Genomic DNA, 26206 nt, shown 5'->3' on the forward strand with positions numbered 1-26206 from the left:
AGGATTTGGACAACCAAGGGCTGATTAAAGATAGTCAACATGGCTTTGTATGTGGTAGATCATGTTTAATGAATCTTGTAGTGTTTTTCGAGGAGGTTACCAAGAATGCATATGAAGGAAAGGCTGTGGATGTTGTCTACATTGACTTTTGTAAGGGCTTTGACAAGGTCCCACACATAAAAGGTCAGTTCAGAAGGTTCAGACACTAGGTATCCATGGAGAGGTTGTAAACTGGATTCGAAATTGGCTGAGGCGGAGAAGACAGAGAGTGGTAGTGGATGATTGCTTCTCAGACTGGAGACCTGTGACTAGTGGTGGGTCTCAGGGATCTGTGCTGGGACCATTGTTGTTTGTTGTCTATATCAATGATCTATATGATAATGTGATAAATTGGATCAGCAGGTTTGTGGATGACACTAAGATGGAGGCGTTGTGGACAGCCAGGAAGGCTTTCAAAGCTTGCAGAGGGATCTGGACCAACTGGAAAAATGGGCCAGAAAATGGCAGATGGAATTTAGAACATATGACATATAACTATATAACAATTACAGCACGGAAACAGGCCATCTCGGCCTTTCTAGTCTGTGCCGAATGCTTACTCTCACCTAGTCCCACCTACCTGCACTCAGCCCATAACCCCCCATTCCATTCCTTTCCTGTGCATATTACTATCCAATTTTTTTTAAATGACAAAATTGAACCCGCCTCTACCACTTCTACTGGAAGCTCGTTCCACACAGCTACCACTCTCTGAGTAAAGAAGATCTCCCTTGTGATACCCCTAAACGTTTGTCCTTTCACTCTCAAATCATCCCTCTTGTTCGAATCTCCCCTACTCTGAATGGAAAAAAGACTATCCATGTCAACTCTAACTATCCCCCTCATAATTTTAAATACCTCTATCAAGTCCCCCCTCAACCTTCTACGCTCCAAAGAATAAAGACCTAACTTGTTCATTAGGTGCTGAAACCCAGGTAATATTCTAGTAAATTTACTTAGTACTCTCTCTATTTTGTTGACATCATTCCTCTCATCTGGTGACTAGAACTGTACAGAATACTCCAAATTTGGCCTTAACAATCCCTTGTACAATTTTAACTTTACATTCCAACGCCTATACTCAATGCTCTGATTTATAAAGGCCAGTATACCAAAAGCTTTCTTCACCACCCTATCCACATGAGATTCCACCTTCAGGGAACTATGCACCATTATTCTTAGATCACTCTGTTCTGCTGCATTCCTCAATGCTCTACCATTTACCATGTATGTCCTTTTTGGATTATTCCACCAAAATGTATCACCTCACACATATCAACATTAAACTCCATCTGCCATCTTTCAGCCCACTCTTCTAACTGGCCTAAATCTTTGAACAATAAGCTTTGAAAACCTTCATTATCCACAACGTCACCTATCTTAGTATTATCTGCATACTTACTAATCCAATTTACCATTCCAGCATCCAGATCATTAATGTATATGACAAACAACATTGGACCCAGTACAGATCCCTGAGGCACACCACTAGTCACCACTTTAATGCAGACAAGTGTGAGGTGTTGCATTTTGGAAGGACAGATCAAGGTAGGACATACACAGTAAATGGTAGGGCACTGAGGAGTGTGGAGGAACAAAGGGATCTGGGAGTTCAGATACATAATTCCCTGAAAGTGGCGTCACAGGTGGACAGGGTTGTAAAGAAGGCTTTTGGCCTCCTGGCATTCATAAATCAAAGTATTGAGTATAGGAGTTGGGATGTTATGGTGAGATTGTATAAGACATTGGTGTGGCCAAATTTGGAGTATTGTGTGCAGTTCTGATCACCTAACTATAGGAAGGATATCAGTAAGTTTGAAAAAGTGCAGAGAAGATTTACTAGGATGTTGCTGGGTCTTCAGGAGTTGACTTACAGGGAAATATTGAACAGGTTAGGACTTTATTCCTTGGAGCATAGAAGAATGCGGGGAGATTTGATAGAGGTTTACAAAATTATGAGGGTATAGACAGGGTAAATGCGAATAGGCTCTTTCCACATAGATTAGGAGAGATAAATATGAGAAGACATGGCTTCAGCATGAAAGGGGAAAGGTTTAGGGGGAGCATTAGGAGGAACTTCTTCACTCAGAGGGTGGTGAGAGTGTGGAACGAGCTGCCATCTGATGTGGAAAATGTGGACTCACTCTTAAGCTTGAAGAATAAATTGGATAGATACATGGATGGGAGAGGACTGGAGGGTTATGGACTGGGTGCAGGTCAATGGGACTAGCGGAATAAGGTTTTGGTACAGACTAGAAGGACTGAATGGCTTCTTTTCTGTGCTGTAGTGTTCTATGATTTTCTGATTCTATGGGGAGGAGAGTTCCCACAGGAGGAAGGGGGATGGGGAAGAGAGATCCCACAGGAGGAAGGGGGATGGGGAAGAGAGATCCCACAGGAGGAAGGGGGATATAGAGAGAGATTAAACAGGATGAAAGGGGAACGGGTTGAGAGATCGGCCAGGAGGAGGAGGGATGTGAAAGAGAGTTCCCACAGGAGGATGTGGGATTGGGAAGAGAAATCTCACAGGAGGAAGGGGGATGGGGAAGAGAAATTCCACAGGACAATGGGGCATGCCAAAGAGAGATCCGACAGGAAGAAGTCGATGGGGGAGAGAGATCCCACAGGTGGAAAGGGTATGGGGAAGCGAGTTGCAACAGCAGGAAGGGATGGGGAAGAGAAATCCATAGAAGGAAGGGGGATGTGGAAGAGCGATCTCATAGGTGAAAGGGAGATGGGGAAGAGAGATCCCACAGGAGGAAGAGGGATGGGGAGGAGAGCTCTCACAGGAAGAGGGGGGGGGGTTGTGTGGAAAAGACATCCCACAGGAGGATGAGGAAAGAGTAATTGAGAGTCCACAGGAGGAATGGGGATGGGGGCGAGATTCCAAAGAATGGAAGGGGGGTTGGGATGAGAAGTCCCACAGGAGGATTCCAAGGTTAAACGATAATACTACAAGACGAGAGGATGCAGAAATTTTTTGTACGTGTGTGTTGGGTCTGAACAGAGACCCAGAGGAGATGCGCCCTCGCTCTTTGCGTATCTGGAAGTGAGCAAAGTCACACACGGGGAAGGGCAGGGGTGGACAATCTCACAATGGTATTTCTTCCTTCTCACTGGGACAGTCTGCTGACGGTCTCTTGTCCCTCACCGGGAAGGGGGTATGAATCTCTGACCCACCTGCTGCAGTCAGTGTGAGTCTGGGTGTCAGTAACAGTGAGAAGGAACATTGTCAATGGACGTGTCACAGGCAGTGAGAAACACGGCCATTCCTGTGATTTACTCCCATTAAACCGATGGCCGTTGTTCACTGATCTGATGAAGTCTCCAACATCCCTTCACAAGGAACCACAGAACCCTCCCATCCTTGGGGAATTACTGACTGACCCTGTGGGCATTTGTCACAATTCTTCACAATCAGATTCACTACAAATTTATCGGAATTCTTTTACAATGAAACAACACAATGGAACAGTTTCACAGTTCAGAGTGAGAGATAAATCAAGTTACCCCAACTTCTGGCACTTGTGTAGCCCGGGTCCCAGCCGCTGGATTCCTTCACACTGAATGTGGCAGCTCTCCAGGTCGAGGTGTTTTATTGTATCACAGAGTCCGATGACATGAGACAGGACCGCGCAATCAATCGGGGTCAGAGACATTCCACTGAATGAAAGTGTTTCCACAGATCCCAGTGCGGCCTGAGCCAGTCCACGATTCTGAGACTCAAACAGGTAGTGCAATGTGTTCAGGAGGCTCCTTTTACTAGCTTCACTCCTTGTGTTTCCACTCTGGCGTTTAACCTCCTCCTTCACCCAGTCAATCACCCGGCAGGTTGTTTCATGAGGAAATGGACCCAGAAACTCCTCCAGGCCCCGAGTTGTCATTAGGGAGGAGAGACCAGCAACAAAACGGAGAAATACCTCAAATCGCCCATCTGTCGTGTTGTGAGCTTCAGTGAGGAATTTCAGGATATCCCCGGGATGTGGATTCAGGAATTGTGCGACTGCAGCTACAAACTCTTGGATGGTGAGGTGTGGGAATGTGTACACCACACACCGGGTTGAATCCTCTCTCTCCAAAAGCTCCATCAGGAACCCGGACAGGAACTGGGAAGGCTGCAGATTGTAGTTGATCAAATCTCCATCTGTAAACACAATCTTCTTCTCGAACACTCCTCTGAAGGCCATCTGACCAACCCTGAGTAACACATCACGGGGGCTCTCAATCGCACGGCCGTGGTTTTTTAGGATGTTGTAAATATAGTAGGAGTACAGTTGAGTGATGGTCTTGGGAACTCGCTGTGGGTCCTTGACCCTTTGTGTGAAGAAGGGGCCCAGTGTCAGAGCGAGGATCCAGCAGTAGGAGGGGTTGTAGCTCATGGTGTACAGGATCTCGTTCTCCTTCACATAATTGAAAACAGCTTCCGCCACCTTCTGATCTTCAAAATGTCTGATGAAATATTTCTTCCGTTCCTCACCAACAAATCCCAGGATTTCCACCCAGACACTGATTTCTGCCTTTTCCAATAAATGTAACGCAGTGGGGCGGGTGGTCACCAGCACTGAACACCCTGGGAGCAGCTTGCCCTGGATTAAACTGTACACAATGTCCGACACCTTGCACTTGAATTCAGGATCTGTGCATGTGTACTGAGGTTCTGTGTCTCCCCGACTGTCAGCAAAATCAATTTCGTCATTGAATTCATCCAAACCATCGAATATAAACAACAATCCCTCTGGGTTCTTCCAGACCTCTCTCAGGATATTCCCAAAGTAAGGATATTGATGCAGAATCAGTTCTTTCAGGTTTATTCTGCAGTTAATGGAGTTTAAATCCCGGAATTTGAAGCTGAAGACAAATTGGAACTGTTGGTATATTTTCCCCGTGGCCCAGTCATAAACAATCTTTTGTACCATTGTTGTTTTCCCGATCCCCGGGACCCCGGCCACTGCTGCTGAATTCCTAGATTTGGATTTACTCTGGGAAAAGCAGCTCTGGAACAACTGCTCAGTCTGGATTTTTTCCAGCTCTCGGCGGAGATGTTTCCCTCTCCACTCCTCGTGGTCTCTGCCTCTTGCCAGCAGCTCATGTTCCACCAGTCTCCGATCTCGAACAGTAGAAATGACCGTGAGCTCAGCGTATCGATCAACCAGTTCGAAAACCTTCACCTTCTCCCTCATCAGGATCGTGTTCACTCTCAGAGTTTCAGTTTGTGCCCGCAGAGTCTCTTTGTGTTTCTGTTGAACATCTTCCATGGGAACAGAGAACATGGTCACCAAGTTAAATTGCTCAACTGACAAAGAACTTTCTAACAGCATTTCAACATTCAGTGTTTGAGATTACATGAATTATTTCAGTGCTTCCATGGATACTAAGACAGAAAGTAAAATTGTGTTCACAGACACCAGAATTGACAGCGATAGATGTCCCAGAAAATGTCCAATACTCATATCCTGTCATTGATTAATTTTGAAGAGAATTTTCCTGATATCCAATTGCAATCCTGACTGCACTTTCGTTAGGACAACATTTGAGTATATTTGAAGCATTGTTTGCATCATTAGCAGACGATGAACACAAAGGAACTGCAGAGACCGATACAGCTTGGCACCAGAAGTGTCACAGGAGTTGCCAGACCGCGTTGAATGCAACCTAAGTGCCTTAGGGGCTCCAGCTGTAGTAGAAGTGGTAGAGGCAGGTTCGGTATTCTCATTTAAAGCAAAATTGGATAGGTATATGGACAGGAAAGGTATGGAGGGTTATGGGCTGAGTGCGGGTCAGTGGGACTAGGTGAGAGTAAGCGTTCGGCACGGACTAGAAGGGCCGAGATGGCCTGTTTCCATGCTGTAATTGTTATATGGTTATACTTTTCCCATTGGGTTTACTCCCAAAGTAACAGCGTGAGATCACTGTTTTCCTTCTTCTGGATGAGCTGCCAGTCACGAACGATGAGCTCCAACTGCCCGAAGCGACTGGTTGTCAGGTGGCAGTAACCCGCATTTGCCCTTTCTCCTATCAGAAAAAATGCCTCTGCCAAGCTTAGTAGCTGAGTCACATGTGAAGGCCAGGAGCTGTACCTGATTGTCAGAGGCTGTTTGAGTCGCACGCCACTGGGAGCATTTGATAGGTCGTGGGAGTGTATCCCCACTATCACCCCTGGGTATAACAATCTTATACAACCAAGCAGCTCTGTGATATTGACAACAATAACTTGGCAATTTGGGTTATTATAGTCACATGTACCAAGGTACAATGAAAACTCTTATGCTCGCGATCCAAATAGGTCATTACATCACATTGGTGCAATGAGGTCCTACAAGGAAAAACGGAACAGAATAGTGCAGGGAAACAGTGTTTCAGTTGCTGAGAAAATACAGTGCAGGCAGACTATAAGGTACAAGGTCAAAGGATCATTGGCAGGTCAGATTTTTTTTTAGTTTTTGAAATATTCTCCTAAACTGTAGAATTCAACACTTAAAAGAAATGGTGCAGTACTGCACAAAATTCTGAGGCAGATATATATAACTAGGGAGACCAAGACTTCTGCAAGTACTGTGTAAGGGATGTAGACTCCGTTAGTCACTTTTAAGCACCAGCATAAAACTTTTTTTTTAAGAATTTGAACCTTGCTTGTAATTTAAATTATTTTGTCTTTTATTTTCTAGTTTGAACTTGATCCCATTGTAATGCAGTTTGAACGACATCGTCCTGATGAAAAGTGCTTTATAAATAACTTATTTTTTTTATTTTTTCTAACTTAAACTGGCAAATCCTGAGGTACGGGCAAATCCAAGCACACTCATTTTAAATTGATAGGTAATTTCAGATTACTCTCGTGGCGTATACTATTGTGGCTTTCAGAAGATTTACATGAACATTGCTGTGTGGAGCTAATTCTTTATTACTATCGTGTAGTGCTTTTTGGATGATACCAGTTGTTGATATTATTATCAGGACAATGTGTATCGTGTTCATGTTCCACAGTCTTTCAATTTCCTCTTTTAATTCAGCATATTTCTAAAGTTTTTTATTAATTGATTTCTGTAATTTATGTGTGTTTGGAATGGCAATATCTATTTAAAAAGTTGTTTTTGCTAGTTTGTCCAGTACAATTATAGCCGGACAGTTATTATGAATTTTCCTATCTGTAATAATGAATCGGTTACGGTCGATTTGTCAGACTCTAACTCTAAATGTGGAGCAGACTTGTATTTTTCATGAGGGATGGTGTTTTTTTGTCAGTTGTAGTTTAAGCAAGATATTGGTGAAAGTTGTCTACCACTTGATAGTGCAGTGCTCAGATTGAGTAAAACTACTGCAGGATCCTGTAATGTGTTCAATTGTTTCTGGCTTCTCTTGTAATTTTCAGCATTTATCATCTTGAACTTGTTGGCCTTTATTCCTCATTATTGATAACTAGATGTGTTAACCACCTGGTCCTGTATGCTCCCTTCTGTTTCTGGGAAGAGGTCTCCAACTCTGAGCCAGGCGCTCAACGCTTCCTTGTCGATATCTAGTGCGCTCAGATCGTGGGGATGTATTCCATGGGGAGTCACACTCTTCCACTCTTCCAAGGTTAACGTTCTCCTATTATGATCGTTTCTTCATTTTTATGGGTTATGCTTTCATTTACGTTCAGTGATGTGTACCCCTTATCAGAATTGCATATGCTTGGATGGAGTGCTGAATCCTGCTTGCGTTGATAAAAATATATCGTTAGAGATAATTGTGGATTTCAGAAAGGGTAAGATGAGGGAACACAACATACCAATCCTCACAGAGGGATCTGAAGTGGAGAGTGTGGGCAATTTCAAATTCTTGGCTGTCAATATCTCCGAGTATCTGACCTGGACCCAATATATGGATGCAGCCACAAAGAAACTACAACAGTGGCTATATTTCATCAGGAGTTTCCAACATCACTGGAATATTTCTACAGGTGTAACTTGGAGAGTATTGTAACTGGCTGCATCACCGTCTGGTTCATGGGGACTACTGTACAGGATCGGAGTAAAGCGCACACTCAACAGTTCAGAAACTTCTCCTCTGTCATCTAGTTTCTGAATGGACAAATAACCCATCGATAGTGACTCACTAATCTCTTTTATATTTCTATTTCTGCACACTTATTTACGGAATCACACAGACATGCATAGCTATACTGTATATGTTTTCTTTGGAAATTAGTTCCATTATTTGAATTAATTGTTTTAGCTCCACTGATGCAAGAGCAAATAATTTCCAATTATCCCTGCATCGTTGTGTCAAGGTATAATTTGTTTTTTTTTTCTGATTTGATACCTGATTTTTGTCTGTTTCAGGAAATTCAAGAGTGGGTTTAACGCCAGACAAAACCATAGAGGGCTTAGTGTGTCACTCTGGAAAATGTCTCCATTTATTGTGGTATCAGTGGTTGTTCCGTTGTTCTTGTTAATAGGGCATTTATTGTACTTCATTAGATGTTGTAGAAATTTCACAAGTATTGGATGCATCTTATATAATATTGAAACCTCTTAACCATGTGAGAGACAGAATCAAATCGTTTTTGATAGACAATATAACACTGAGAGATTTCTACACTCCCCAGTGCTCGATAGATAAATAATCTATTATCAGTTGCTCCTTAAATCTGTTCATACACTGAGTGTATTCTTTCTGTTCTTCTGTAAGTATATTGTGGTTATCTAAGTGAGTGGTTATTAGTTACGAGCTGCACGATGCTACGATTTTATATACAAAATTGTCTTCTTATTATTGAGAGCCAATAATAACATAGAAGTTAATCTTTCAGTAGTCTTATAAATGCAGAATTAAAGCTGTCATTGAGGCTGGTGGTACATACCTTCAGCCTTTTATATCTTCTGTCCCTTGGGAATATGAAAGAGAGCCTGTTTGAGGTGGTTTGGGGTTTAGCAGCAAGGCTTTGGGCGGGGTTAGCATCTTGCCAACTTGATGCAGTTCTTCCAGGAGGTGACAAAGGTGATGGATGAAGTTACACATGGAGATCTTTTACTTGGATATTAGTCGGGTGTTTGACAAGGTCCCACATGGAATCCTTATACAGAAAATTAACATGCTTGAGTACTGTGTGAATTGTCCTGGCTGGAGGTGACCCACACTGGGAGAAATTTCTTTCACTGGTGGGTGGTGAATCCATGAAATTATTGTCTTAGAGAGCTGAAGACGACAAGTCACTGGGTATATTTAAAATGCCGGTCGATAGGTTCTTGATTTGGAAAAGCATCAGCTTTTACTGGGAGAAGGCAGAATAATGGGGTTGTGAGCATTTGCGGAGCAAATTCAGTGAGCCGATTGGCTTAATTTTACTCCTGGATCATATGATTTTAGGGTGCATCTGGAGTATTGTATTCACTTCTGATTTGCAGCTTTTGGAAGGATTGGAGAGAGTGCAGAACAGGTTCATCAGGGTGTTGCCTGGATTCGGTGACATGTACTACAAGGAGGGGTTTGATAAACTTGGTTTGTTTACTCTGCAGTTAGAATAGAGATCTGACTGAGGTGTACAAGTTTGATAGATAAGAGTTTGGATCGACAGCTTGCAGTTTGTTTGTTTGGCAGGTGGTGACTTGTGGGGTACCACAGGGCTCGGTATTGGGACCACAGCTGTTTACGATTTACATCAACGATTTAGATGAAGGCATTGAGAATAACATCAGCAAGTTTGCTGATGATACTAAGCTGGGTGGCAGTGTGACATGTGATGAGGATGTTAGGAGAATTCAGGGTGACTTGGATAGGCTGGGTGAGTGGGCAGATACTTGGCAGATGGCGTTTAATTTGAATAAGTGTGAGGTTATCCACTTTGGGAGTAACAACAGGAAGGCAGATTATAATCTGAACAGTGTAGAGTTAGGTAAGGGAGAAATACCAAGAGATCTAGGAGCACTTGTTCATCAGTCACTGAAGGTGAATGAGCAAGTGCAGCAGGCAGTGAAGAAGGCTAATGGAATGTTGGCCTTTATTACAAAGGGAATTGAGTACAAGACCAAGGAAATCCTTTTGCATTTGTACAGTGCCCTGGTGAGACCACACCTGGAGTATTGTGTACAGTTTTGCTCTCCAGGGTTAAGGAAGGACATCCTGGCTATAGAGGAAGTGCAGCGTAGATTCACGAGGTTAATTCCTGGGATGTCCGGACTGTCTTACGCAGAGAGGTTAGAGAGACTGGGCTTGTACATGCTGGAATTAAGTGGATTGAGAGGGGATCTGATTGCATCATATAAGATTATTAAGGGATTGGACAAGATAGAGGCAGGAAATATGTTCCAGATGCTGGGAGAGTCCAGTACCAGAGGGCATGGATTGAGAATACGGGGTAGGTCATTTAGGACAGAGTTAAGGAAAAAATTCTTCTCCCAGAGAGTTGTGGGAGTCTGGAATGCACTGCCTCGGAAGGTAATGGAGGCCAATTCTCTGGATGCTTTCAAGAAGGAGCTAGATAGGTATCTTATGGATACGGGAATCAAGGGATATGGGGACAAGGCAGGAACCGGGTATTGATAGTAGATGATCAGCCATGATCTCAGAATGGCGGTGCAGACTCAAAGGGCCGAATGGTCTACTTCTGCCCCTATTGTCTATTGTTATTTTTTTTTTAAAATAAGACTGATGTCTAATACCAGAGGGCATTTGGTTAAGGTGAGATGGTGTAAATTTACAGCAATTGTGGTAAGTTTCTTCACAGAGTTGTGGGTGCATGGAAGTTACTGTCCAGGTCATGTCGGTGGCAAATATGTTATAGATGCTGCTAGATATACATGAATGTGCAGGAAGTGCAAGGATATGGTCAATAATATAAGAAAGGATTTCAAAGTATCTAAAGTATTTTTTTTCTTTCCCAGATGACCGCTGGAAAATGATGTTGTAGTTGCAGTAACGGGCGAAAAGGAAATGCCAGACAAACTCTGTGGAAGTCACTAGCGGAATTACAAAAGGTAAAGAATATCAGCAAACGGAAGTGTGTGTAGTGCTATTACAAAGGAAAAGGGGCTTGGAATATGAAAGGTCTGAAGATAGAAAAGTCACCTGGACTGCGTCATACAGTGTATCAGGAGCCTGTCTGGGGTGTGTAAGAATTCCCAGAGTGTGAGGACCTGGAGTGAAGACTTCAGCAGTACCAACAGCTGGATTAGGACAAAAATACAATGTAGAATATTCAGGCTGCAAAGAGAGATTCTCTGAATTGTAACCTGAATCCAGAGATCGGCGAATGATTAATGGCGAATTTTGATTCTGAGGTTTTGCCAAGTCAGAGATTAACATTTGAGATGTGATTTGAACTGTACATTTCATCACTCACCTATCAGTTGAGTGGGTAACTCAGATAACCCATGCCTGATGTTCATGTATTCCTGTGGATCAGGACCTGTTTAAATAGAAAAAAAAATCCATGGAAACAGAGCTAAAACAATCAATATAACTAAAATGTTTATTTCAATGTGCCTTTGTGTTCAGTGCGTGGCTTTAACATACCGAGTTCCTGTATTTCCCTCAGTATTCTGTCCAATTTCGGTAACTCAGTCCTCCATGTCACAAAGGATTCCCACATCGCCCTCCGGGCCTGGGAGCCTTTGCCATTCACCAAACTGAGGAAGAGTCTGGAACTCTCTGTCCGGTTTCCCTTCTCTGTCAGTTCAGTGACTTTCTACAAAAGGAAAACAATGAATTTATTGTGGAGCAGACAGACAGACATGGAGAATGTGGAGGAAAGTATCTGTTCATGGCCCCGGTAGCTTCAGAACAGATGCAGTCACTGGGCTGCTGCCTCATCCTCCCTGGGTTCAGTCATTAACAGAGAAACAGTAACTGAAGGAAATTCTAAATCAATATTGTGTAAGAATAAGGATTTACTGACAACCTGCAGTATATTCAAAGAGATTAACTTACTTGGCCATCAATGTGCAACATTACATCAAAAAGATGTGACAACAAGAACAGAAGAGAGGGGAGAGCGAGACAGCAAAAATGGATGGCAGGCATCACTGAATCATTGTTGAAAGAAGATTATATTTGGGTGCTTACATCCAAGGATAAATAGTTAATGGAAAGGATAGGCGGGTAGGTGAAAGGGTTGCGTTGACTCCATTCTCATAGAAAGATAAATGTCCTTATAAAGAGGTGATAGCGGATTGGACAATGTAGATGTTAAGAAACTGCTTAGGAAAAATGACCCTGATGGAACAGTAACCAGGATGTGGGCTACAAATTCCAGAGGGAGAGAGAAGAGGCATGTAAAGAGCTCAGTGTTTAAATAATCATGGGGAATTTCAATACGCAGGTAGCTTTGGAAAATCAGGTCAGTGCTGAATCCCAAGAGAGGGAATTTATAGAATGCCTATGAGATGGCTTTTGAGAAAAGTCTATGGTTGAACCCACTCTAGGAAAGGCGGATCTGGATTCGATGTTGTGTATTGCACCAGATTTGATTGGGGAGCTTCAGTTAAATAAACCCGTAAGAGGCAATGATCATAAAATAGCAGAACCCACACTGCAGTTTGAGAGGGAGAAGGTTTAAGTTAGATGTATCCGTATTACAGTGGAATAAAGGAATTACACGAGAAAGGAGCTGGGAAAATAAATTTGAAGAGGACACTAGCAGAGGCAACAGCAAAGCAGAAATAGATGAGGATTCTGGGAGTGATTCAGAAGGCGCAGATAGAGGTAGATTAACCCAAAGATGAAAAATTATACCAGAGGGAGGATGATCAACCGTGGTTGACGAGGGAGTCAACGCAGCACAAAAGCAAAGGAGAGGACACAGAATATAGAAAAAGATATGGAGGAAAGCTTTTACTAAACAGCCGAAAGCAACTAAAAAGCCGTAAGTAGAGAAAATATGAAATATGAAGTAGGTTAGCTACTAATGTAAAATAGCTCACCAAAAGGTTTGTCTGATATATATGCTCTTTTCGGACAACCCATTGATTTTTGGGGTCATAAGACATCAAGTGGTAGTTCATGTCTAACCAATTTTAAAGTTTTTCCAGGGAGTTACGGGAAAGTTGATGGATCAAAGGAAATGGCTGTTGTCGAAGGAATGCACGGCATTTGACAAGGTAAAGCACAGGAGGGTGGGCAAGAAAGTTCAGTTGCTCAGCATGCAAATTAAAGTGGTAAATTGGATTTGACATTGGATTTTTCGAAGAAGACAGAGAGGTTATATACTGTTGAATCTCTGACTGGGAGTTTGTAATTCGTGCTGTGCCACAGGGATCGGTGCTGGGTCCGTTGTTGTTTGTCATCTATATCAACGACCTGGATGAAAATGTGGTCAATTGAATCAGCAAATTTGCAGATGACTCCAAGAGTGGGGACGTGTAGTGGAGAGAGAGGAAGGCTACCAAAGCTTGCAGTGGTGTCTAAACCAGCTGAGAAATGGGCTGAAAAATGACGGATGCAATTTAATACAGACAAGTGTGACGTGTTGCACTTTGGAAGGACGAAGCAGGGTCAATCTTAGACAGCGACCGGTAGGGCACTGAGGATTGTGGTAGAACAAAGTGAACTTGGAATACAGGTTCATAATTCATTAAAAGTGGCAGCAAAGTTAGATACTGTTATGAATGTACCACAGCTCTGAGGGGCCGAAGGGTGCGGGACCAGCCCCCTCCTTCAAGAGAATCGCAAGATCGCTATTAATTAGGGTCTTGGACCCAGGAAATGAGAGACAATGCAACGGAGTTGACCATTGTTCTTAGAGGCACCTGTGTGAATTGCAACTCTATAGTACGTGCCAGCTATCAGGGACATGGACACCCTCGGGCCATGTGGTGTGGGGATGGTATCACCCTACCTTGATTGACATTTACAAATCTGCCAGTCATGATAAAAAGGAGACGGCTGGAGGCGGTACTCCAGCGACGCACCAGACGGAGACCATCGCTCATTCCTCTCGTAATAACGGGAAGCTGCTCGGAAGCCACGTGTGATTTGGATTCCCTAGCTAGGGAATCGAGTCGCTAATAACCCCGAAAAGGATTTCGGACTGACAACGAGGAACTCCCGTTCTCTATCTCACGCTTTGCATCCAGAAGGCTGGCAAGTTTATTTTCTCTCTCCAACCCGTGAACACCCAGCGGTCCCTCAAGCGGCAAAAAGCCTCCATGAACTGGCGTGACTTTTATATTTCGATCGGACAATCGTTTAACCCCTAGACAACGATAGAGCTTATTTCTTATTGAGTAGTACTACCCCTGCGCTTTAGATTGAGTATTGATGACGTATGCTATCTGAATGTTTGTATTAACCTTACGTTTGTGCCCCTTTATAAATAAAAACGTTTGAAAATGGTACCATCAGACTTCAGCAGACCTCTCTATCTTTGCTGGTAAGTGATCCAGTTACGGGATACGTAACAATACACACAAAAAATGCTGGTGGAACGCAGCAGGCCAGGCAGCATCTATAAGGAGAAGCACTGTCGACATTTTGGGCTGAGACCCTTCGTCCGAACTAACCGAAAGGAAAAATAGTAAGAGATTTGAAAGTAGGATGGGGAGTGAAAATGTGAAATGATAGGAGAAGACCGGAGCGGGTGGGGTGAAGCTGAGAGCCAGAAAGGTGATAGGCAAAAGGGATACAGAGCTGGAGAAGGGAAAGGATCATGGGACGGGAGGCCTAGGGAGAAAGAAAGGGGAGGGGAGCACCAGATCAAGATGGAGAACAGGCAGAGTGATGGGCAGAAAGAGATAAAAAAAAGAAGGGGGAGAAAAATAAATATATCAGAGATGGGGTAAAAAGGGCAGGAGGGGCATTAACGGAAGTTAGAGAAGTCAATGTTTATGCCATCCGTTTGGAGGCTCCACAGCCGATATATAAGGTGTTGTTCCTCCAACCTGAGTGTGGCTTCATCTTGACAGTAGAAGAGGACATGGATAGATATATCAGAATGTTAATGGGACGTGGAATTGAAATGTGTGGCCACTGGGAGATCCTGCTTTCTCTGGCGGACAGAGCATAGGTGTTCAGCGAAATGGTCTCCCTGTCTGCGTCGGGTCTCACCAATATATAAAAGGCCACACTGGGAGCACCGGACGCAGTATACCACACCAGCCGACTCACAGGTGAAGTGTCGCCTCATCTGGAAGGACTGTCTGTGGCCCTGAATGGTGGTGAGGGAGGAAGTGTAAGGGCAGGTGTAGCACTTGCTCCGCTTACAAGGATAAGTGCCAGGAGGGAGATTGGTGGGAAAGGATGGGGGGGGGGGGGGGGACAAGTGGACAAGGGAGTCGCGTAGGGAGTGATCTCTGTGAAAAGCAGAAGGGGGTGGGAGGGAAGGATGTGCTTGGTAGTGGGATCCCATTGGAGGTGGCAGAGGTTACGGAGAATTATATGTTGGACCCGTTGGTGGTGGCGGAAGTTACTTTCCCGCCCCCCCCTTGCAAAAACCTACACCCTGTCAGTGGCCACACATTTCAATTCCACGTCCCATTCCCATTCTGATATGTCCATATAACCATATAACATTATAACAATTACAGCACGGAAACAGGCCATTTCGGCCCTTCTAGTCCGTGCCGAACGCTTACTCTTACCTAGTCCCACTGGCCCGCACTCAGTCCGTAAACCTCCATTCCTTTCCTGTCCATATACTGATCCAATTTTACTTTAAATGACAATACCGAACCTGACTCTACCACTTCTACTGGAAGCTCATTCCACACAGCTACCACTCTCTGAGTAAAGAAATTCCCCCTTGTGTTACCCTTAAACTGTTGCCCCCTAACTCTCAACTCATGTCCTCTTGTATGAATCTCCCCTACTCTCAATGAAAAAAGCCTATCCACGTCAACTCTATCTATCCCCCTCATAATTTTAAATACCTCTATCAAGTCCCCCCTCAACCTTCTACGCTCCAAAGAATAAAGACTTAACTTGTTCAACCTTTCCCTGTAACTTAGGTGCTGAAACCCAGGTAACATTCTAGTAAATCTTCTCGGTACTCTCTCTATTTTGTTGACATCTTTCCTATAATTTGGTGACCAGAACTGTACACAATACTCCAAATTTGGCCTTACCAATGCCTTGTATAATTTTAACATTACATCCCAACACCTATACTCAATGCTCTGATATATAAAAGCCAGCATACCAAAAGCTTTCTTTACCACCCTATCCACATGAGATTCCACCTTCAGGGAACTATGCACCACTATTCCTAGATCACTACCTTATACTGCATTCTTCAATGCCCTACCATTTACCATGTATGTCCTATTTGGATTATTCCTACCAAAATATAGCACCTCACACATCAGCATTAAACTCCATCTGCCATCGTTCAGCCCACTGTTCTAACTGGCCTAAATCTCTCTGCAAGCTTTGAAAACCTATTTCATTATCCACAACGCCACCTACCTTAGTATCATTTGCGTACCTATTAATCCAACTTACCAACCCATCATCCAGATCATTAATGTATATGACAAACAACACTGAACCCCGTACAGACCCCTGAGGCACACCACTAGTCACCGGCCTCCAACCTGACAAACAGTTATCCACCACATACAAACAAGCTGGATGAACTCAGCAGGTCGGGCAGCATCCGTTGCAATGAACAGTCAACGTTCCGGACCGAAACTGTTGATATGTGTTGATTTGACCACAGCATTTGCAGCATACTTTCTGTTCAGTTATCCACCACTACTCTCTGGCATCTCCCATCCAGCCACTTTTGAATCCATTTTAGTACTTCAATATTAATACCTAACGATTGAAGCTTCCTAACTAACCTTCCGTGCGGAACCTTGTCAAAGGCCGTACTGAGGTCCATATAGACAACATCCTCTGCTTTACCCTTGTCAACTTTACTCATAGAAATGCAATAAGATTTGTCAAGCATGATTTTCCATGCACAAATCCATGCTGACTGTTCCTAATCAGACTCTGTCTATCCAGGTAATTATATATACCATCTCTAAGAATACTTTCCATTAATTTACCCACCATTGACGTCAAACTAACAGGCCGATAATTTCTAGGTTTATTCTTAAAACCCTTTTTAAATAATGGAACTACATGAGCAATATGCCAATCCTCCAGCACCATCCCCGTTTCTAATGACATTTGAAATATTTCTGTCATAGCCCCTGCTATTTTTACACTAACATCCCTCAAGGTCCTAGGGAATATCCTGTCTGGATCCGGAGAGTTATCCACTTTTATATTCTTTAAAAGATCCAATACTTCTTCCTTTTTAATCGTCATAGTTTCCATAACTTCCCTGCTTGATTCCCTTACTTACACAATTCAATATCCTTCTCCTTAGTGAATATCGAAGAAAAGAAGTTGTTCAAAATCTCCCCCAACTCTTCCGGCGTCACACATAGCTGTCCACTCTGATTCTCTAAGGGACCAATTTTATCCCTCACTATCCTTTTGCTATTAATATAACTGTGGAAACCCTTCGGATTTATGTTCACCTTACTTGCCAAAGCATCCTTGTATCTTCTTTTAGCTTATCTAATTTCTTTCTTAATATTCTTCTTACATTCTTTATATTCCTCGAGCACCTCATTTACTCCATGCTGCCTATATTTATTGTAGATATCTCTCTTTTTTCTAACCAAGTTTCCAATATCCCTTAAAAACCATGGCTCTCTCAAAGTTTTAACCTTTCCTTGCAACCTAACAGGAACATAAACATTCTGTACCCTCAGAATTTTACCTTTAAATGACTTCCATTTCTCTATGATATCCTTCCCATGAAACAAATTGTTCCAAATCCACTCCTTCTAAATCCTTTTGCATCTCCTCAAATTAGCCTTTCTCCAATCAAAAATCTCTACCATGGGTCTAGTCCTATCCTTCTCCAAATTATATTGAAGCTAATGGCATTTTGATCACTGGGCCCGAAGTGCTCCCCAACATATATCTCCATCACTTGACCTATTTCGTTCCCTAACGAAACACCTTCACTCAGAGGGTGGTGAGAGTGTAGAACGAGCTAGCAGCGCAAGTGGTACAAGCGGTTAAGAGAAGTCTGGATAGATACATGAATGATAAGTGTATAAAGCGCCATGGCCTGGTGCAGGTCAATGGTAATAGGCAGTTTCAGTAGCCCAGCATGGAATAGATGGACCAAAAGGCCTGTTTCTGTGCTGTACTTTGCTATGACTATGACAAGTCAGCCACTTATTGTTTGGGAGCTCAGGTGGAGATCAGACCAGCTGTGGTTAGCAGGTTTCCCTCCCTCAAGTACAGCAGTGAACCCAGATGGCCCAATTTACAATCTCACAGTTTAATATTCATCCTGAATTAACGACCTGAGAGGAATTGACTGACGGCCCTGATAAGATGAAAAAATTAGTTTTGGACTGAATGCCTGTTCAACAGTCCAGATATGCAGTCACTGCTCTTATATCACATTGCTAAATACAGCAGGTGTGAGAGGAAAAGGTGAAGCTGAAGCTGCAGTTCCCAGTGCTCCCCACCATAACAGCTGAAACCAGATCTGCTGGAGTCAAGTCAGAGATCAAATTCTCCATTGCCATGTCGAACTCCTAGAACGTGCCGGGATTAATATCGATCACTATTCCCTCTGATAGCACCAGTTCAGTGACAATACACTGTGATGGTCCGGTCTTAAATCCACATTCCGGTCCACGGACTCCGGACTCCGGGTCCTCTGACTGTCCCTTGTTTCGGATTGGACTCAAGCATTTGCACCTGATGCTCATCTTGTTGGCTGGGAATAAAAGTGGCTCTGGGATTGAGGGTAGTTGGGGGGTTTTCCTGTCAGTCTCTGCTTGGTGTAACCCACTGGTGGAAGGCGAGTTCTTTCAGTGAGTTATGGATTTGACAGTCCTGTAGCCCGCTGAGTTTACCGGCCACCTCGAGTCTTGAAGCCACCTCAGACCAAGCTTCCTTCCTTTCCCTTGCATCCGTCAGGTAAGTCAGGCTGTTTGCCGTTGCCCTGCAGTTGGTTCTGTGCCTTCCTGTTCCTTGTCTCCGTCGGGTTGTGTCTCGTGTCCTGCTCAGGAGTCCCGTGGCCCGCACAGGAGGCTAGCTCCAAGAACACAAGACTCTGGCCTGTTCTGTACCTTCATTTCCCTTGTCTCTGTCGGGTTGTGTCCCGTGTCCTGCTCAGGAGTCCCGTGGCCCGCCCCGGAGGCTATCTCCAAGAACCCATGTCTCTGGCCCGTTCTGTACCTTCCTGTTCCTTGTCTCTGTCGGGTTGTGTCCCGTGTCCTGCTCAGGAGTCCCGTGGCCCGCACAGAAGGCTAGCTCCAAGAACCCAAGACTCTGGCCCGTTCTGTACCTTCCTGTTCCTTGTCTCCGTCGGGTTGTGTCCCGTGTCCTGCTCAGGAGTCCCGTGGCCCGCCCAGGAGGTTACCTCCAAGAACCCAAGACTCTGGCCTCGAGCTACCCAAGCCTCCAAGCAATCCAAGTCTCCAGAGAACCCAAGACTCAGCCGGTTCTGTCCCTTGCCTCCGTCGGGTTGTGTCCCGCGTCTTACCCAGGAGTCCCGCGGCCCACCCAGGAGGCTAGCTCCAAGAACCCAGGACTCTAGCGTTGAGCAACCCAAGCCGCCAAGCACTCCGTCCTCCAGGAAACCCAAGTCTCCAAGAACTCCAGGAGCCCAAGTACGGATGCCTCCAAGCACTCCAAATCTCCAGAGAACCCAAGGCTCTAGCCTGGAGCTACCCAAGATTCCAAACACTCCAAGTCCTCCAGGACCACAATTTCCATCGGGATCAATAAAGTATGTCTGTCTGTCTGTCTCCATGAACTCCAAGTACCCAAGGTCTCCAAGTCTCCATGGACATCAGGAACTCAAGTCTCCAAGATTCCCAAGAACCCAGGACTATAACCTCCTTCTACCCTAGCCTCCAAGAACCCCAAGCCTCCGGATCTCCATGAACTCCAAGATCTCCATGATGGCCAGCAACCCCACGAGCTCCACGAACGCCATGTCCAGTCCCTTAGCTTTGTCCCACCCTGTTCCTAGTACTTCAGTGTCAACATTTGGGTCCCGTCTCAACGCCCCCCTTATGACACTCACCTCATTTTCTTCTCGACTGAAATGACCCTCCTTTGTCAACATCCAACCGAGTCTTTCAACCTTTTCTTCAATCGCTTGTTTCAGTCTGTCCCTGTAGAACTTTGTCAGCTGGTACAGTCGATACTCGCCCCCCTCTGCCAGGAGGTCAGAGATTGTAAACTCTGGCTCTGCGAATATAAAAAGAGAATGTAGTCACAGACTCAAATATCGCTTGTCTCCACCGCTCTCACCCAACTCAACAAACCAGTCATGTCTTGAACCTCAGTGTTCACCTGCTTTCAGCTGGAAACACATATTTTGCCCTAATCAACATTGGCCTTAAAACAGACCCATCAATGCGCTGGGCCAGTCATTACCAGAAGAAACACATTCACTAGAAACCTGTCTCTCCCACCGTCCCACCCACTCACCAATTTCAGTTTCAGATGAGCAATAAATGTTGGGACTGTCAATGAAAGTCACATCCCAGAGATACTCTCTGCATCTTGGCGAATACATTTCCCATAACTCATATCCTGGAAATACTCTCTTATCTGGATAGCTGCATTTCCTCCGATACACATCCTGGAAATCATCAGAGCAGGGAATACATTTCCTGTAGTGGGGTAACGGGTGCCCACTACACCACATGTACCACACCCACACAGTTCCCCTCTCTGACCAACCATCCAACAAAGAAACACATTCACCCGCCTTCCTACCTCATTCTGTGAACACATCACCCTCACATTTCACTCACCTGCTCCTTGTGGGAATGTTGATAATTCCATGTTCAATGAGCTTCCAAGCTGACAGGCAGTCGCCTCACTTGTGCCAGTTCCAGGGTCCTGATCAGTGTCTCTGACGTCACTGTCTCTGGGCTGAATTTGCTTCACTTCCGCTGCGGCCGGACCACATTTCATTGGGACATTGCTCTCAATCTGACCCTGCTTTGGCACCTTGCTCCCCGTGTCCCGATCATCTTCCCTTAGAGATTTGCCTGGTAAAAACCGCTTGAGTACTTTCCGTGCCCGATTTAATTTCCCACCTGAAGTAAATGATGAATAGCAGGTTTAGAGTGATTTATACTCGAACAAAGATTCACAATGGGTGTCTGCAATGGAGCTGAGACTCCGGCTGACCAGATTTGGAGTGGGACTGTGCTGCTGAATGTGAACCACACTTCCTGCTAGGAGATCATCCCAATAAGCCACTCTCAGAAAAGAACTGGATAGAAACAGTAATACTGATAACCGACTATGCATTAGTTGAACACACTGATAACCAGCGGTTATTAATGCAACGGCATCAGGTGAGAGCGGGAATTATCAATGGTGTTATCTCCCACAGACATAAATCTCCCTGGATCACAAACTGTCCTGTCACCTGTGTCACTCACAGACAAGCCACCGGATTACTGATGGTCCGATCCTCTAGATCACACGTTCTTTGTTTGCTTTGTCACACACTGTCTTGTCCCCTGGGTCACAGACTGTCCATTGCCTTGATACGAACAATGTCCAGTCCCCTGGGTTACAGACTGACCATAACCTTGAATCCCATGATGCCTGGTCCCTGGGTCCCATCCCATCTCTTGGATGATGATTGTCAGGTAACAACTGTACAAGTCATTGGCAAAGGGAGAGTCTTGATGGGGCTGTTTGGTTTTTGTGTTAAATGGTTTGGCTGGGACAGTTTGCCCTGGATCATGGGAGCTTGAATGGTAACCTTATGTAGCGGGGTGCTACGCGCAGCGCTGAAATTACGACACGGCGTCGATAAACTGCAACCACAGAATAAGTTTATTTCCAAAACACAGTCTTGCTTTAAAGCCTGTCTCCCCCACTCGATACTTCGAGAGGCACGTAACTGAAACTCCTTGAGGCTATCTACCTTTGTCTCTGGTTCTGGCTAATTGTCAGCCGGTTCGAGTGTGCTAGTAATTGGGTCTCCACATAACCGCCCCCCCCCCCCAGAACTGGCGGTACACCCCCCAATGTCCACAGTCTGGGCCGGACCCTGTTTGTGAGGTCGGCCTCTGTGCCGCGGTGCCGGAAACTCGACCGGTTGCGCTAAGTCCACATGGGCCGGTTTGAGTCGGTCCACCGAGAAAACCTCCTCTCTCCCCCCAACGTCCAGCACGAACGTGGACCCGTCGTTTCTGATCACCGTAAACGGCCCCTCGTAGGGTCGTTGCAGCGGTGGCCGATGCCTGCCCCGGCGTACAAACACAAACTTACAGTTCTGCAGGTCTTTGGGTACGCAGGTCGGGTGCTGCCCATGCCGCGAAGTGGGTATGGGGGCCAGGGCACCGAGCCTCTCGCGTAGTCTGCCCAGGACCGCTACGGGTTCTTCCTCTCGCCCCCTTGGGGCTGGTATGAACTCCCCGAGAACGACCAGGGGCGCGCCGTACACCAACTCGGCCGACGAAGCGTGCAGATCGTCTTTGGGCGCCGTGCGGACGCCGAGTAGGACCCAGGGAAGCTCGTCCGCCCAGTTAGCTCCTCGCAGGCGCGCCATGAGAGCCGACTTCAAGTGGCGGTGGAAACGCTCCACCAGTCCGTTCAACTGTGGGTGGTAGGCAGTGGTGTGGTGCAGCTGAGTCCCCAACAGGCTCACTGGACGGGTGCCATAAGTGCTGCCGTTCGCGGACCGTAGGGGGGGGGGGGGGGACCCGGCGCCCTGCTGCGGGTGTCGTAACTCGTCGGAGGTAAGACGCCGATCTCGGCACCGGTGTCGACCAAAAACCGGCGTCCCGACTGTTTGTCCCAGACATACAGGAGGCTATCCCGATGGCCAGCCGTCGTAGCCATCAGCGACGGCTGGCTCTGGCGTTTCCCAGGAACTGGCAGGGCGGGCGACACGGTGGGCTTCGGCGCCCCACCGCTGGTGGTAGAAACGCCATTGCTCGTTGGGCTCCACACCCCGGCCTCTGGGTTTAGCGGGCTCTGCGGCCGGGCCTGGACTGGTTTGCTGCTGGGAGCGTGGCCGGGTGGTCTGTGCGATGGACGCCCCACTCACCTTCTTGGCGTTCCATAGATAGATAGATAGATAGATAGATACTTTATTCATCCCCATGGGGAAATTCAACATTTTTTTTCTAATGTCCCGTACACTTATTGTAGCAAAACTAATTACAACCAATACTTAACTCAGTAAAAATATGATATGCATCTAAATCACTCTCTCAAAAAGCATTAATAATATGGCCCGGGCTGCCAATTTCCCGGGGTCGCTGAAATCCGCGTCGGACAGCAGCAGGCGTATGTCCTCGGGCAGCTGCTCCAGGAAAGCCTGCTCAAACATGAGGCAGGGTGTGTGTCCGTCGGCCAGAGACAACATCTCATTCATTAAAGCTGATGGAGGCCTGGCTCCCAAGCCATCCAGGTGCAGTAAACCAGCAGCCCGCTCGCGCCGTGAGAGCCCGAAAGTCGCTATGAGCAGGGCTTTGAATTCCGTGTACTTGCCGTCCGCTGGGGGAGACTGTACGAACTCCGCAACCTGGGCCGCTGTGTCCTGGTCGAGGGAGCTCACCACGTAGTAGTAACGGGTGTCCTCTGAGGTTATTTGCCGAACGTGGAATTGGGCTTCTGCTTGCTGAAACCAGAGGTGAGGTTGTAGCGTCCAGAAGCTTGGCAGCTTCAAGGAAACCGCGTTAACAAATGGTTACGGTCTGCCATCTCCGGTCCAAAAAAACGTTTGGACCGTCGGGGTCACCAATGTAGCGGGGTGCTACGCGCAGCGCTGAAATTACGACACGGAGTCGATAAACTGCAACCACAGAATAAGTTTATTTCAAAAACACAGTCTTGCTTTAAAGCCTGTCTCCCCCACTCGATACTTCGAGAGGCATGTAACTGAAACTCCTTGAGGCTATCTACCTTTGTCTCTGGCTCTGGCTAATTGTCAGCCGGTTCGAGTGTGCTAGTAATTGGGTCGCCACACTTACACATTTAATGAACAAATATAAAAATGCATGATTTAAAATGAATGGCAGTGATGTAAATAAATGATACTCGGAACTGAATTTTTGTTAAAAGATTATGACATTTTTGATGTGATGATTGACGCCAAATATGTTTTCTGTATAAGTAAGAGGGGTAGGCATAATAAGCTGTAGCTTCAGCTGACACCCTTTTGGTCAGTTTTAAAGAATATCTACATGTTCTTGTTTTTTTATTATTATTTAATTTTGTCTTATCAAATCATCGTTGAAAATGATGTTTTCTGTTATGTTTTTACAGACCGAAATAAAATTTCATTCATTCTTTCATGCGTTCATTCGTACAAAAGGGACTGAAGAAGCATGTTTTTTTCCCACGGAGCAGGTGATGAGTATAAATTACGTGCAACCAGAGGAGGCTGTAACAGAAATAAAATTACAAAGTTGAGAAGATGTGGGCAGGAAAAGGATAGAAGAAGTCTGCAAGGGAAATTTGGGATAAGCTGCTGGGAAATCGGGCAAGCTCAGAGACAATTAGAACAGTATGAATTAGTTGGGCCGAAGGACCCGTTTCCAGGCTGTAATCTCTCTTTCATTCCACCTGGAATCACAGGGTTGAGCACAATCACAGTGCCTACAGGAGACAGAGACAGTTGGTCACTGGTTATACCGGGTCTCCCATCAGAGATACTGGGTATTTAAATTCAGGTAGCAGATCATCTCAAGAGGGAAATATTGAGAAATCACATTCACCTTTTGGCCACAGACCGGACATGGATTGGGGGATGAAAAACAGAAACAGGTTTATTATCACCGGCACGTGACGTGAAATTTGTTAACTTAGCAGCAGTTCCATACAACACATAATCTAGCAGGTAACAAATAAAAATGGATAAAATAAAATATAATAAACAAATAAGTAAACTAATTACGTATATTGAATAGATTTTTAAAAAACATGCAAAATCATAAAGAATGTATATTAAAAATAAAGTAAGGTAGTGTCCAAAGATTGGATGTCCATTTAGGAATTGGATGGCAGAGGGGAAGGAGCTGCTCCTGAATCGCTGAGTTGTGTACCTTCAGGCTTTTGTACCTGCTTTCTGATGATAACAGTCAGAAAAGGGCATGCCCTGGGTGCTGGAGGTCCTTAATAATGGACGCTGCCTTTCTGAGACCCCGCTTCCTAAAGATGTCTTGGGAAATTTGTAGGCGAGTACCCAAGATGGACCTGACTAGATTTACAACATTCTGCAACTTCTTTCGGTCCTGTGCAGTAGCCCCTCCATACCAGACAGTGATGCACCGAAGCAGACCACAAGGTTATCTAAAATGATTTGTCTCCTGATCCTCAGCCATTTCCAAGGCTGGTAATGTTCTCGGCTCGGCTACAGAAAACAAAGTTTGGAAAATTCCCCTCATCTACTCTGCGCAGCGAGGGGGTAGTTGATAGCTGCCCTGCCAAAACGTGAAATGTATTATCACACAATTCCTGAAATCCCGGAAATGCTCTAATCACCTGCGTCTGAATTTTATAAATGTAAGTTGGAGATGTCTTTCAACTCTAAACAGGCCCTGATGTACAACAAACCCTGAACCTGGACTTTTACATAACAAATAACACCGCTGTCACATTCCTGTTTGTGTTTCACTCTCAACCTGCTGATTCAGGGTCTCCTGCTCCTTTCACTCAGGTGAAGCTTTGCCTGGTGAGCGGAGTCATTCGACCATTACTGGTGTCAGGTCCCTGCGTTGGAACTGTTGGATTGATCGACTACACAAAGCCGCTTTACCAGTGGGATCAGTGACACTGCTTCTCTCAATAAAACTTCTCTCTGCCCTGTTAGCGCCTGTGTAAGTTTCTTAATCAACAGGGCTTAAGCTTAATTATAAGGATCCCAGTGATCATACCTGTGTCCATTCTGATTCTGACTGACGATTGTTGATTGTCGTTGTCTTGTTTACACTTTGGTCGCGATGCAGGACAGCCCCACCTGATGGTGATGCTCTGAATTACACAAAACAAGCAGATAGTGAGTCAGAGAGAATAGGTTTACTTTGCAAATGTGACAGTACTGTCAGCCTCTGTATCAGAGCAGCAGTGTGCTTAGGGAACAAACATCAACTCCCACACCATGTCTGTATGTCGGTCCGGTGATACCTGGCGCATCCTACTGATAGAATCACAGAGCAACATAGCGCAGATACAGACACTTCAG

The 26206-nt window shown here is 45.2% G+C and overlaps 2 protein-coding genes across 5 annotated transcripts in view; one reads left to right on the plus strand and one right to left on the minus strand.

The window, feature by feature from the left end:
* LOC140723084 (NACHT, LRR and PYD domains-containing protein 3-like) overlaps positions 1 to 26206 on the plus strand; it is a 767011-nt gene that overhangs the window by 186463 nt on the left and 554342 nt on the right. The gene's annotated exons all lie outside the window — the stretch shown is intronic.
* LOC140723112 (NACHT, LRR and PYD domains-containing protein 3-like) overlaps positions 1 to 26206 on the minus strand; it is a 55055-nt gene that overhangs the window by 11141 nt on the left and 17708 nt on the right. For all 4 annotated transcript variants that reach the window (XM_073037742.1, XM_073037739.1, XM_073037740.1 and 1 more), the window contains 6 exons: positions 25899 to 25995; positions 20805 to 21092; positions 20066 to 20232; positions 11533 to 11704; positions 11360 to 11425; positions 3550 to 5287 (listed from right to left, as the gene is read on the minus strand). In XM_073037742.1, coding sequence (XP_072893843.1) covers positions 3550 to 5287; positions 11360 to 11425; positions 11533 to 11704; positions 20066 to 20232; positions 20805 to 21092; positions 25899 to 25908 — 2441 coding nt within the window. In that variant the 5' untranslated portion in view covers positions 25909 to 25995. The remainder of the gene's footprint in view (positions 1 to 3549; positions 5288 to 11359; positions 11426 to 11532; positions 11705 to 20065; positions 20233 to 20804; positions 21093 to 25898; positions 25996 to 26206) is intronic.

The sequence above is a fragment of the Hemitrygon akajei genome, unplaced genomic scaffold, assembly GCF_048418815.1.
Source record: "Hemitrygon akajei unplaced genomic scaffold, sHemAka1.3 Scf000100, whole genome shotgun sequence".
NCBI classification, from domain to species: domain Eukaryota; kingdom Metazoa; phylum Chordata; class Chondrichthyes; order Myliobatiformes; family Dasyatidae; genus Hemitrygon; species Hemitrygon akajei.